Raw genomic sequence first — 13,673 nt, 5'->3', positions numbered from 1 at the left:
CACAAGCTTATATGCATTTGAGATTTGCCTTTTCTGATGAGACACTTCAAGAGCTTTTGACCAGAATCTTAAAAACTCTTACAGCCTCCAAAAGGCTGAGAATCACTGCTACAAAGGATTGATTCTTTTTTTCCCCAAGTGAAATCCTATGAAGAATCATCATATAAAAGCTAAAGAAGCAGACCTAAATCCCTGCTTGCTCAGAACCTCACCCTCCAATTTCCCAAAGCACCTACAGAGAACATAGAATCTAGTTTGAAAACCACTCTTGTGAAGCGAAGGGCTTTTGCAGCGCATCAGGGCCAGATGGGCCCTTAGAAATCATTGTGACGAACTAGGTCACACCTGAGAGAGGAGGCACAGCACATATCGGTAGCAGTACTGGAACCTAACACAAGTCTCCCCTCTTGTTTCTCATCTCTTTTTACTGCTTGCCTTATTGCCCAAAACCTAAATTTAAAAATGTACTAATCAAAACTTTTTCTATCCTGAATATGGTTCCCAAACAGGAAACCATTCTTCCTATAGATTTCTAGATCTCTGGAAAGAGATCTTTCCCCTCAAAATGCCTCTCAACCAACCATAAATAATTGTAGAAAATAAATCTATAGCTTACGTTTGAATAGTTTGTTGTTTGTGTTGGGGGGTGTGTTTTTTTGAGACAGGGTCTCACTCAGTTTACTAGACTGGAATGCAGTGGTGTGATCATAGCTCACTCTAACTTCGAACTGCTGGGTTCAAGCAATCCTCCTGCCTTAGCCCCCTCAGGAGCTAGGACGACAGGTGTGCAGCACCCTGCCCAGCTAGTTTGTTTTTTTGTTTGTTTGTTCGTTTGGTACCAATGGAGTCTTATTATGTTCCCATGCTGGTCTTGAACTCCTGGCCTCAAGTGAACCTCCCACCTCAGCCTCCCAAAGTGCAGGGATTACAGGCATGAGCCACTGCACCTGACCCAAATAATTCTTTGTAACTTACAACATCAATACCCATGGGCTAGTTTCACAGTGGCAGAATAGACTCGGAGAGATGAAATGACTTGTTTGCTGTTTCCTGTCATCAACTTAAAGGTTCTTTCCACTGTCTCACAACATTTGTATTTGAATGTGCATATTCTGTGGTACTTAAAACAATGAACAGATAGGCAGTCCAACTGGCTTATTGATACCTGGTCAGGGAGTGGGGGTTATAACCCCCGCTAATAACTGCCATTTGGAGATGGGGGACAGATGAAGTCTAACATTGTTTAAACATTCATGTACTAGAGTCTAATATCTAAACAACCTTCAAAATATGCTTTTAGTCACTGTTTTACAGATGCCTAAACCTATAGTCCTAGCTCCTGAGAAAGTGCTTTGCTTCAAGGTCACACAGCTAGTAATTGGCAAATTGTAGGTAAACCTCAGGTTAGCCTGACTCCTCATCCTGTGTTTTGCCCACATCAGTTAACTTCATGGGGCTTTGAATATCCCAGCCTGTCTCCTTGGGGGCAGTCCTTGGCTTGTCTCACCCTCCTGCCCCTTCCCTTCTTTCTCTTTTAGGAGTGCCAGCTTCTCTCAGGGCACCAGAGCCTCTTTTCTCATGAGAAGTGACACGGCTGTACAAAAACTTGCCCAGGGCAATGGACACTGTGTCAACGGGGTCAGTGGTCAAGTCCATGGCTTCTATAGCCTTCCCAAGCCGAGCCGGCACAATACAGAATTCAGAGACAGTACCTACGACCTCCCCCGCAGCCTGGCCTCCCATGGCCACACCAAGGGCAGCCTCACAGGCTCCGAGACAGATAATGAGGATGTGTACACCTTTAAGACACCCAGCAACACCCTGTGCCGGGAGTTTGGGGACCTCCTGGTAGACAATATGGATGTTCCGGCCACCCCACTCTCAGCCTACCAGATCCCTAGGACATTCACTCTGGACAAAAACCATAATGCCATGACAGTGGCCACTCCTGGGGACTCAGCTATAGCTCCCCCACCCCGCCCCCCCAAGCCAAGTCAGGCAGAAACACCTCGATGGGGTAGTCCTCAGCAGAGACCTCCAATCAGTGAAAATAGCAGATCTGTCGCTGCCACCATTCCCAGACGCAACACCCTCCCTGCAATGGACAACAGCCGACTTCACCGAGGTCAGTATAAGCCCTAGCTGAGACTCAGAGGGAGGAGGAGGTAACACAGGGGTTCTCAATAGTTTGGTAGTCTTTGGTCATCTGTGGCCGAGGGGAACTTATGAACCACCTAGGTCACTGATACTCACAAATGTAGGTGTCTTCTACCCAGATCACTTACCAGTTGGGTCATCCAGCACAGGAGGCTGTTAGCAGTTGTATAACAGAGCTAGTCCTGGAGAAGTTAATATTCTAATGGAGAATAGGACATTCTTGACTAACCACAGTATAACATTATGGGTTTAGAAGTCCAAATCATTATATTTTTTCATTTATAAATCAAAGATCTAAAAAATAAATTTAGAAGATCAGTCCAAACTAGAGTGAAACCTGTGTGGACTAACAGACTGTTAAAGCAAAATGAGATCTTAAGAATATTTTCTGAATCATACTTGAATCTCTTTGGTTGAAGTCAAAATTTTTTTTGAAGTACCTAAATTCTATTGTTACTTGTTTTCCACTGAGAGTATTCCAACTCTGCATATAACCTCCTCTGTATGATGAAAAAATAGAACAATATTAATTCCTTTCATTTTGCATCTTGCTTTATAGCTCGCAAAAGCCTTTTCTTGTCCATCCTGTTGTTTAAGCCAGGCAGAGAGGTTGGTGGGACAAAACCTCCTTGTCTCCATCTCACATGAGGCCAATGACAGTTAAGAGACTTAAACAGAGTTGCAGAGTCATTGTGCCAGAGATGAGACTCAGACCCTAGAGTCCCAGCTCCTGGTTTAGACTTCTTTGCCGCCTTTCAATCCATCAACAACTTGAGCAGTCGTACTGTGCTTTGGAACTGAGATGATAAAGACATACATAAAACATGTTCCTGCCCTTCAGAGCTTACATCTCATTGGGAAAATAAAACCAACACATATAAATCAGGACAAGTATTGTTACTGTGGTATTCAGAGAAGTGATGGCTGGGGTGAGTGGGACAGGTGAGTGCTATAGGAGTCAAAGGAGAGGTGCATAGATGAGGGTAGAGTAGTCAAGGATGGCTTCTCTGCAGATGCTAACATTGGAGCTACATCTAGAAGCCCAGGAGGATTTTTGAACTGAGGAGTGATGTGTTCGAAGAAATTCCTTATCATTTGGGGTTGAGAGTGGTATCTTCTGGAGTATCAGTAAGACCTTGAACCACACTGGTGAGGGTATGGGGAAGTGTCAACACATGAATCAACCATGAGTACATACGGATCCTCCTTCCTCTGTCAGCTTCTTCCTGTGAGACCTACGAGTACCCACAGCGTGGTGGAGAGAGTGCAGGCCGGTCTGCTGAATCCATGAGTGATGGAGTCGGCTCTTTACTGGTGAGTGTGGGTTAACCAGGGGTCCTCAGGCAGGCCTGGTTAGGTAAAAGGCCACACCTTATGGAACTAAAAGCACAACCCCAAAAAAGTGATGGCATCTCCATCTTAAGACCCTGCCCAAGTTCTTGTCTCAGTTCAGAACCCTGCGTTGAGTCTTTGGACAAGTAAGATACAAGTATTCTAGTCCGGAAGAAATGTATGTGCTAAGGTAGACTGGATTACAAGGTTCACCAACCTTATAGGTAAGCAGAGGGTCTAGAATGCAATAGACCCAGGCTGCACGGTGGGGGATCTTCTAAGGCAACAACCTTACCCACATGGCCTCACATATAGGAGGGAGGCTGCAGTGTGAGACTCCAGGCAAGGGTAGTACTCACAGTCATGCTAAGTGGCAGAATTATGGCTTGAGAGCAGGATCCCAGGCTGCCCTCTGGAAGATGCTAACACAGTTCTCCAACGTGTCAGGCAAGAAAACCAAGGCCTGGCTTCAGGCCCACTGGAAAGACAGTGAAATCAGGTAACCAAGGCAGAAGCAGCTTAGTTGTATGTCAGGGCACGTAGAACAAGAGTTAGAAGAAGGCTATAGCTTAGGGTGCTGTATTGCACAACTCTGTAGAAGCTCCAACTGCAGCTTGGTGGTCCCCTAGGTGCCTGGAGTGAGCCCCAGGTACTTAGGAACCTGGACTGGGGAAACACAACTGGCCCCAGACCTCACCTTTCAGAGCCAGGACTCCTAATATGCTCCTTGTTCTGATCCAGGGCCCGAGATGCTGACCTGCCAATGGTGAGTCTGGACTTGAGGTGGAGGGCAGGTCCTGAACCAAACCTACAGTCTATGGACTATGCTACCCACGGTGTTGGTCAGGCATCCAGAAAGCCAAGTGGACCCAGTCACCAAGAATATTTTATACTCTAGATTTATCAAAAATTATTGGTGGATGCCAAAGGATCATGAAGGCTTGAAGGGGCCCACAGACCTCATATATTCTTGTCTCCCACTCTGCTTCCTTTTATTTTTTATTTTTTGAAACAGAATCTCGCTCTGTCACCCAGGCTGGAGTGCAGTGGTGTGATCTTGGCTCACTACAACCTCAGCCTCCCAGCTTCAAGCGATTCTCGTGTCTCAGCCTCCTGAGTGGCTGGGATTACAAGCATATGTCACCACGCCCAGCTAATGCTTTGTATTTTTAGTAGAGAGGAAGTTTCGCCTTGTTGGCCAAGCTGGTTTCGAACTCCTCACCTCAAGTGATCCAACTGCCTTAACCTCCCACTACTCTGCTTTCTTATTTGGTCTCCCCAGGGTCTCCCTTACAGCTTCAAAGTGTAGCTAACCCAGTCATGACTTGTCTTGCCTAGTTTACAAAGTCTTACCTACTTCCTGTTTCTTCTTGCTAGTAACAGCTGTATTTCTTTCACTGTTCCTCTCCCTAGCCAGGGAAAATGACTGTGGGCCGATCAGACAGCACCAATTCTGAAGACAACTATGTGCCCATGAACCCAGGTTCTTCCACCCTGTTGGCCATGGAACGAGCAGGTGATAATTCCCAGAGCGTCTACATCCCAATGAGCCCAGGGGCCCATCACTTTGACTCACTTGGCTACCCATCAACAACCCTTCCTATGCACCGAGGCCCCAGCAGAGGAAGTGAGATCCAGCCACCCCCTGTCAACCGCAACCTCAAACCTGATCGGAAAGGTAAGTCCATTCTTTCCCCTGTCCCATCTCTGGACAATAGCTAGGGACTCTTTCCATTTGCTTAGGGGTCATGTGGATCCTTGGGATGTGTGACTTTGGGCAAATCATGTAAATTCTGAGTCTCAGTTTTCTTATCTGTGAAATGAAGATGGTAATTCCTACCTTCCAGGTTTGCTGTGAAGGAGAGCATCTAGGATAGTACTTTGGTACACAGCAGGCATTCAGTAAAGTCAGGTTTGTGCTCCCTGCATGTAGACCAGGCAAGTTACCAGTCTGCTGTGATCTCAAACTCTCCTGATCTTGGATTAGTGGCAAGGATTCAAAGGGAGGAGTAGGATAGCTGGGCAGAGATAGCCCCCTGTGGGTCTGACCAACAGGGAATTCAAATCTTAGCATGTGAAACTGAAGCCCTCAGGCCCTTGTGGCATCTACCTTCCTCCACTGTGGCTTGCACAGACCTGGCCAGGAGCAGCAGAGAGTAGTCACAGTGACCATCTCCACTTCAAATATGGTCTCTTGGCTGGGTGCCATGGCTCATGCCTGTAACCCCAACACTTTGGGAGGCTGAGGCGAGTGGATCACCTGAGGTCAGGAGTTTGAGACCAGCCTGGCCAAAACAGTGAAACTCCGTCTCTACTAAAAATGCAAAAATTAGCCAAGCGTGGTGGCAGGCTCCTGTAGTCCCAGCTACTAGGGAGGCTGAGGCAGGAGGATCAGTTGAACCCAGGAGGCAGAGGTTGCAGTGAGCTGAGATTGCACCACTGCACTGCAGCCTGAGCAACACAGCGAGACCCTGTCTCAAAGAAAATATATGTAAATATATATGTATATATAAATATATATTAATATCTGTATTATATATAAATATATCTTTATATATAGTCTCTTATTTTTAAATGAAGTCATAAATCGAGGGAGAAGAATCTGTTGTCAAACCCTGTGTCCTCATTTTTGATTCTGAAAATATAATTACCGTAGATACAGCAGAAAGAATATTTAATTTGGAGTCTGAAGACATGACTTCAAGGCCCATCAATATGGGCAAAGATTATATAACCTCGCTGAGCATCAGTTTCCCTGTGTGAAACTGGAATGACTTTGCAGGCCTTTATAAACATGCTCATGTGTTATATATAAGTTGTGTATGTGTAGCATTATTACTGGCTGATTACCAGACTTTCTTTTCCTGCTCCAGCAAAGCCAACACCACTTGACCTGAGAAACAACACTGTCATCGATGAACTCCCCTTCAAGTCACCTATCACCAAGTCTTGGTCTAGGGCCAGGTGAGTGCCTATGTGTGGGGGTGGGAGCTTGGAGTCAGCCCATTAGAGAAGATGAGTGAAATGGTAGCTGGCCTGTGGGCCAGGACAGCTGGATTCTGATGCTAACGCTATCATTAGCTGATCATGTCTCTTGATCTCTTGTGGCTTGGTTTCCTCAGCTATAAAAGAGAATAATTATACTTGCCCTATATCAGATCTTAATCTGATGGAGTGTGCAGCTCTAATGGCTGAGGTCTGGGTGTGTGAGGGTCAGGGCTCAGCTGTAGGCTAGAAACAGGGCAGCAGCCACGCTGCTTCCCCAGTGTTGATTCTTCCTTCCCACAACAGCCACACCTTCAACTCCAGCTCCTCCCAGTACTGCCGCCCCATCTCCACCCAGAGCATCACCAGCACAGACTCAGGAGACAGCGAAGAGAACTACGTCCCTATGGTGAGTCCTTCGGGCTTCGCTGGAATGACTCCTATCAAAGTCCCCTGGGACCCACCGCTCAGTTCCCCACTTCCCAGCTTAGCTAATTCACCTCTGCCCAGGGACTCCTTGTATTATTCATGATTTAGTCTCCTGCTACAAACCCTTCTTGAGCACCTATTTATCAAGCAGTAGGAGTTGTCATCAGATGTAAGGAAGACATGAGACCTGTCCCAACGAAGTCATGGTCTTCAAGGGCAGGGGCCTGCCTCTCTCATGACAGTGACACAGGTGGCAGGATCTGTGTGCCCTTGGATAGTCAGTGCTGGAGGTATCTCCTCAGCGGTGAGAGGCATACATGCACATAACTCACTTTGGTGAGGCCGTAATAGAGCTATCAGCACAGGCAGAGGAGGATATTTCTTCCCTGAGATTTCCATTAAGGGCATAACTGCCCAGCACCTGGTAGTCACTGTGCATAGACAGTGAAAGAATGAATTACCAACCAATAAAGCAGCCAACAAACAGAACACAGGACTATCACCTTCTCATTAGAATAAGACTTCAGGAAAGTCCTAGAGGAGGTGGTGCTTTGCTACAGCAGGAGTCTGGATGGACAGGATCCCAGAGTGTGTCATCTGAAGAAATGCGGGCTTTGTGCAGCCTGGAGATAAAGCCTGTTCAGATCTTGGAGGAGCTAGGTGGGGGAGCAAGCTGCTTTGGGGTGACTACCCCACTCCAGGCCACAGGTGGGAGTTTCAGAGGGGCTGATTTGGTGCAACAGAAGAAAACTTTCCAATGCATAAAGGAAATGTGCTCCCTTCTTAAGCGCCAGCAAGCAAAGGCTGGGTGTCTCAGGAGAGCCCCTGTTGATGAGACTTGGCCTGATGTGCTATAAAGGAGACAGTGTGGCACAGGGGTTAGCACAGGTTTGGAAGTCAGAAAATAGACCTGATTCCCATCACTCAGCAGCTGTGCAACTACAGGCAAAGTCACTTCTCTGAAAGTAAAGTGAACCACAGTTTCATATTTGTTTTAAACAATATCAACAGTAATCATACCTACATTACAGGATTGTCATGAGGACTAAAATGAGAACATGAAAAGTCCTTAGCATGATGCATGAGTCAGAGTAGGGCTCAGGGAACCAGTGTTCTTACTCCCAGAGGTATTTTTCTGGGTGGTGGGTTAGTCTGTTCTCTACACTCACGGATTTTTCCTCCTCGTGACAGCAAAACCCAGTGTCTGCATCTCCCGTTCCCAGTGGCACCAACAGTCCTGCCCCTAAGAAGAGCACCGGCAGCGTCGATTATCTGGCCCTGGACTTCCAGCCGAGCTCCCCAAGCCCCCACCGCAAGGTGCCTGGAGTAGAGGTTGGGGGGACAGTAAGAGCTCTCAGGGCCCCAGAGGCAGAGATCATGGAGGTCAGGGTGCCTTCAACACTGAACAGCAGCACTCAGCCTCCCTCCTGCTCCAGTACCTAGCTTTTATGATGCATCTTTAGTCAGAGCTTTCACCTAGGTCTAAAGACTCCTATTCCTGCTCTCAGAGCACAGTACCCTCAAAGAACCTCATCAGTCAGCCCACCCCCCGTGTTGTAGAGATGGGCAAATGAGTGCATAGAGATCTGATTGTGCTAAACAAAGTGAATCAGCAACAGATCCAGGAATGAGGATACTGCCTCCTGGTCCTGGGCTCTTAGGTGTGTCCCAGAGCCCTGCCGTCAATACATCAGCCTTCACAAGGGACTTCCAGGCCTGGGAAAGCCTCCCCAGGAGGTACCCTTAGCTAAGCAGTCTAGACAGCAGGGTGCAGAGCTGTGCCTCAGCATGGTTCCCCTTCACAGGGTGGCGGTGAGCACAGCACGTAAAGTCCTGTGGCTGGTGCTTGTTTACACCCAGCAAAGTCCTTCCCCTGGATGAGCAACCTGACAGAGATGGGTGGAGGCAGAGATGAAGGCCTGGACCCATCCACCAGGGCCAAGGAAGGGCCTGGGTCGTCCCAGGAGCCGGGAAGTAAGAAGGGCTGGCAGGGGCTGCCGCATCCTGCAGGAGGGATAATGAGTTTGGAGTCTGAGCTTTAAAGCCCACATTCAGAAAGAGAAGCCAGGCTCCTGAGGCTGGTCAGTGGCAGGCAGAGGCCATGCTCTTCTCCCCTTCAGACAGCTCAGGAAGATCCCACGCCCATCTTCTTCCTCCCCACCTAACTGGTAACTCACAGCTACTCCCTCTTTCCCACTCTGTCCCCTCAGCCATCTACTTCATCTGTCACTTCTGATGAGAAGGTGGACTATGTTCAGGTGGACAAGGAGAAGACCCAGGCCCTGCAGAACACCATGCAGGAGTGGACAGACGTGCGGCAGTCCTCGGAGCCTTCCAAGGGTGCCAAGCTGTGACGAGAGGGCCACCGCAGAGCCCAGGGAGGGGCCAGGAGGCAGCGTCTCCAGAGCTGGCCCTTCACATCTCCCCTACCCCTCTCCCCTCTCCCATTATTCCTTCCATTCACCTCCTCTCTACTCTGCCAGTCTCAGCCTTCAAAGCACTTGACATCAGGGACCCTGAACCCTTCCCCTGGGAGGTGAGGGCCTGATCAAGGCACCTTCTCTGCCCACTCGGGGCCCAGCTGTGATTTTTATCAGTAATGGCCATGCCTCCACCCACCTTAGTTAGGAGCTATTGCCAAAAAGCATCCTTCAGCCTTTTCCTGTCCTTTAGACCTGACTATCTACCAGATGTTTGGAGGGAAGGGCTGGGGCTCTGAGCCAGATTCCACACCTCACGTTCAGTCACAGCCCTCAGCTATCTTCCCTCCGGCCACTGGGCTACCTCTCCTTCAGTCCCAGAAGACAAGTCTCACCGACCCAGGGAGTCAAGGACCAGCAGACCAAAGTGGATAATGGACTTTTTCATTCCTGTTTTTCTTGGCAGGAGAGAAGCAAGGCCACTAAAAGAGGAGATGGTGGAGAAGGAGGCCCAGCAGTGGTCTTGAGGGGTAAAGGACTTAGATGCCCAGATGCAGAGGGAAAGCTGACATCTGCAGGGACCCCCACTTTCAGGCTAAGGCCATGGCAGGACAGCTGCTGTGGGGTGCACAGGCGGAGGATGAAGGACAAAAGGAAGGGAAAACTGATGATGGCCAACCTAGAGAAGCAAGGAGCAGGGCTTGGAGCTCAGGTGGTAGAGATGACAAGGACACTGTGGGGTCTGGGTCCCCACTCTAGGCCCAAGGGCAGTCCTCTTCCCCAACCCCCTCAAAGGCCTCCCGCCAGCCTCACCTTGAAAGCATCACACAGGGGAAGACTTGAACCAAGCTGGGCGACCAAGCACGTGGGCAGGAACACATGGTAAAGGCGTGGGGAATATGGGAGGGAGTGTGGTATGGATGGGTGTGATTCAGGGAATGAGGGGAACCCGGGGACAGGCACAGGCTGGGCAGAGGCGCAGAGCAGGGCAGGGGACTCTGCAGTGGGGTGGGGCAGCGAGTTTCTATGTAGTGAGCAGTGCAGTGGAAGTTGGGTGCAGAGGTAGCAGACAGATGTGAAGCAGGGGTGAAGGCCATGTAGCAAGTGGGGAAATATATCCAAAGGGCCTGGGCGTGGGGGAGTGCCCAAGGCAATGCTTGGGGGTACAGGGTGGAGCAGAAAGTGAAGGAGTGACACGTTGTGCAAGAGTGGTGTGCATGGTGGTGTGACATGAGCACCGTTCCTAGGATGGAGGGACAGCAGGTCAGCCAGGACAAGGAGAAAGCAGGGAAGAATGATGCCTAGAGGACCACATCAGATGTGGCTGACAGCTTGTGCCCATGGGCTGTGGCGTATGTCAGATCGCAGGGTAGGAACGAGTTTGGCCTGGTGCCGGCCCTGGGTTTCCTCATCTCATCCGTCCTCTGTTGCTCTCTAGCATTCCAGGAGCCATGTTGGACTCTCCTCCCCGGGCTTGAAAGGCTATCAGATTAACAGGGATGGGGTGTAGGGCATCATCCAAAGTTCCTTCTCTTAAGCCTAGGGTGGGGGATCTGAATTTTTTTATGTTGACAGTTCTTGACTAAATTTTCAAGAGTTTCAGAAGCAACAGGACAGACTAGATGTTTCATTCTACCCTGGGATGAACAGACGTTCTTCTTCCCAAAGAGTGACTTCCTGCCATGTTCGATGGGGGCAGCTACTCCCTTCTGCCCCCACTCCCCTTTCAGCTCCCATGAGCATGCATACTTCACCAGACCAATGGCCTAGCCATTCTCTAAGTCCCATCCTGGAAGAAGTTATTTCCTCAAGAGTTGCACCTCTCCTCCTAGCATTAGTTTAGATCAACTCAAGGAGCATTTATTAATGGCTGCTGTGTCCAGTCTCTGGGGTTAAGCACCAACCACACAAGAATCAATCAGACCTTGTCCCTGAACTTGAGATAGTCACAATCAGAAAAAGGACAAGGACACAAGACAGTGGTGATGGCCATCAGAGAGAGACTTTAAATGCTGATGGAGGGCAGAGGAAGTAAAGACTTAGGGAGGTTGGTGTCAGAGGCAGGAGTGGGGTCACAATCAGGGAAGGTGGATTCTAGGAAAAGGGGATGCCTGAGGTAGGCCTTAGAAGGGGATGAGTGAGATTTTTACAGAGGAGGAGGGCAGGGCTTGGGTCCAGTGGAGGAAGGAGGAAGGAGAGACTTGGAAAGCCTTGTGTCTTGGGAACAAAAGGCCTTTGAGCATATGGGTCCAGCCACTCAGAAGCGCCGGGGCCATGCCTTGGTGTTCCAACAAGTGAATGGTAGCAGTGGCAGCGCCTACACTGGGCAGAGTTGGCAGGGTGCTGATTCACTCTGCCCAGCCCTGAATGTGTGCCTTTAAGGCCCTCCGCAAGGGGCCCCATACAACAGAGCTTTTCACTGGTGCCTTCCCTGTACCCGCAGCAGCCACAAGTGGGCCCCAGACTATTGCAGCCTCCCATAAACATGTGAGCATGTTCTGAGTGTGCCATGATGTGAGTGGACCTTGGCTGGAATCTTCAGAGCACGACTGAGGTGTTCAAATCGAATCTCCCAGGAGGCCGCCTTCCAGCTCCTGATTCCGGTAACTACCAAAATCCCTCGGGTGCAAGTGTAGGGGTAGAGATGGAAGGATGAGAGGCAAAATTGGCCTTTTGAAAGCAAAGCTCTGGCTCACAAGCCCCAAACTACCACCCGTGTCTAGCATATCCCTGCCCTCCACTCACTACCTCCCCCAACAAAGGAGTCAACTCAGTTGAAAAAACTGGTTCTTTGGCCTATCCATGGGTCAAAGTCCACCTCTCCTGGGGGCCTGGCGAGGACTGAGACCCTGGAAGTGGGGGGATACCTTCCCACCCAGCGCTACTTCACACAAGTCCCCTGCCTGGGGCTCTCCAAGGAGCCTTCTTCACCCACTTCCAGCTCCACTTCTGCAAGGCTGAGTGAGAACAATCAAATAGGGAGATGGTGTCTACTTAGGTCCTTGGTCTGCCTGTCTGTGGAATGGGAGGTTGGATTAGATGCGCTGAGGTCCCATCCACAGCTGGTGCTCAGCTGCTTGAAGAGGAGACTCCCTCTGTAACTTCTTTCTGGGGGATCTGGATGGTCAGGGGTGGGCAGCACCTAGCCCCAGTCCCCTCCTAGCTTGACTTTGGTAACTTCTACATTGGAAACCATTAAAGTATGCCCCATTCCTAGGACAAAAGCACAACCATTCTGAATTTACTAGAGCATGGGCTCAGCTCATCTCCACTCTGGCCCCTTCTGCCATGGGACATCTTGGCCCAGAACCCCCACCCCATTTCCAGAGCTCTTCCTTCCCCATCTGGGCCTTCATAAAATGCAGGGGAAGTAAGGCTGGCCTCAGGAGCTCTAAAGCCCTTCCATAGGGGTCTTCTTTCTGGGACTTGCCCGAGTGCTCTTTGGGGCCTGGGACCACAAGGGGCTGCCTACTGAGGGGGGGGGGTCCCCCAGAGATCCAGGCTATCGTGTGATTTCCGGTGGTATGTGTTGTGTATTTGTTGGCTACTTGTGTCTTGAAATCTAGAATTATTTCGTGCAGAATTGTCACTATTTGTCAGGAAGAGAAAATGGGCTAGTGGAAGCCCAGTCTTGAGTTCTTGTCTTGTTACCATTTAAAATTGACATTTAATTTTCAAATCACTGTTGGTGCCTAATCACTTAAGTTATTAATTTATTCTGTTGTATTCTGTTTTTTTTAAAAAAAAAAAATTGTAACATATTTATCCGGTGGGTGGGGCAGGAGTGTGTTCAAGTGGGTCATGTTTTTGCTGTGGTGACACATGGTACAGGCCTGGAGCTTGCAGGTCCCTTTCTACTGTGGTGTTGGAGCAGGACAATAAAGTCCACTAGAAATGCACCCTGGAACTAGCTGCTGTGTCCATCTTGTCTTGAGGGGCTTGGCATTGGAACCCGTTCTCACTCCAGTCTATTCCATTTTTATTGGGTATTTTACTTGGCTATGAATAAGAACGAATGCTCTCTACCTCAGTCTGTTGTAAAGTGGAAATTATATACTAGCATTTGCCAATCCATCTTTCTTAGGCGTCTAGAGATGGGTTCTGGGCGTGTCTGTCTACTACTTTCACAGGTCACTTAGGTGTGACATGGGGCCCAAACTCCATGCCTCCATCACAGCCCCGGGGAAGGAGCTAGGTACAGGCTTGAGAGCTGCCTCCCAGGTGAGTCCTCTCCATGGGCATCACCCCGCCCTCAATAAGTAAGGTAAGTCAGTTCACACCTTTACTTACACCACACTTCAGTAGAGGGCTTTCAGCTCCCTGTGGCATCTCACATGTCACCGGGGGCGG

At 49.4% G+C, this 13,673-nt stretch overlaps 1 protein-coding gene across 3 annotated transcripts in view; it reads left to right on the top strand.

The window, feature by feature from the left end:
- Positions 1-13,222, top strand: part of GAB2 (GRB2 associated binding protein 2) — a 202,209-nt gene extending 188,987 nt beyond the window's left edge. For 2 of the 3 annotated variants that reach the window (XM_015115335.3, XM_077964016.1), the window contains exons 4-10: positions 1,539-2,125; positions 3,377-3,471; positions 4,903-5,167; positions 6,363-6,453; positions 6,781-6,883; positions 8,095-8,220; positions 9,114-13,222. In XM_015115335.3, the coding sequence (XP_014970821.1) occupies positions 1,539-2,125; positions 3,377-3,471; positions 4,903-5,167; positions 6,363-6,453; positions 6,781-6,883; positions 8,095-8,220; positions 9,114-9,257 (1,411 nt within the window). In that variant the 3' untranslated portion in view covers positions 9,258-13,222. The remainder of the gene's footprint in view (positions 1-1,538; positions 2,126-3,376; positions 3,472-4,902; positions 5,168-6,362; positions 6,454-6,780; positions 6,884-8,094; positions 8,221-9,113) is intronic. The other variant, XR_013404218.1, reaches the window with a different exon arrangement.
- Positions 13,223-13,673: the final 451 nt, after the last annotated feature.

This window comes from Macaca mulatta, chromosome 14 (genome assembly GCF_049350105.2).
Source record: "Macaca mulatta isolate MMU2019108-1 chromosome 14, T2T-MMU8v2.0, whole genome shotgun sequence".
NCBI classification, from domain to species: domain Eukaryota; kingdom Metazoa; phylum Chordata; class Mammalia; order Primates; family Cercopithecidae; genus Macaca; species Macaca mulatta.
Note: the sequence above shows the minus strand (reverse complement) of the source record. Positions and strands in the feature narration are given on the sequence as shown.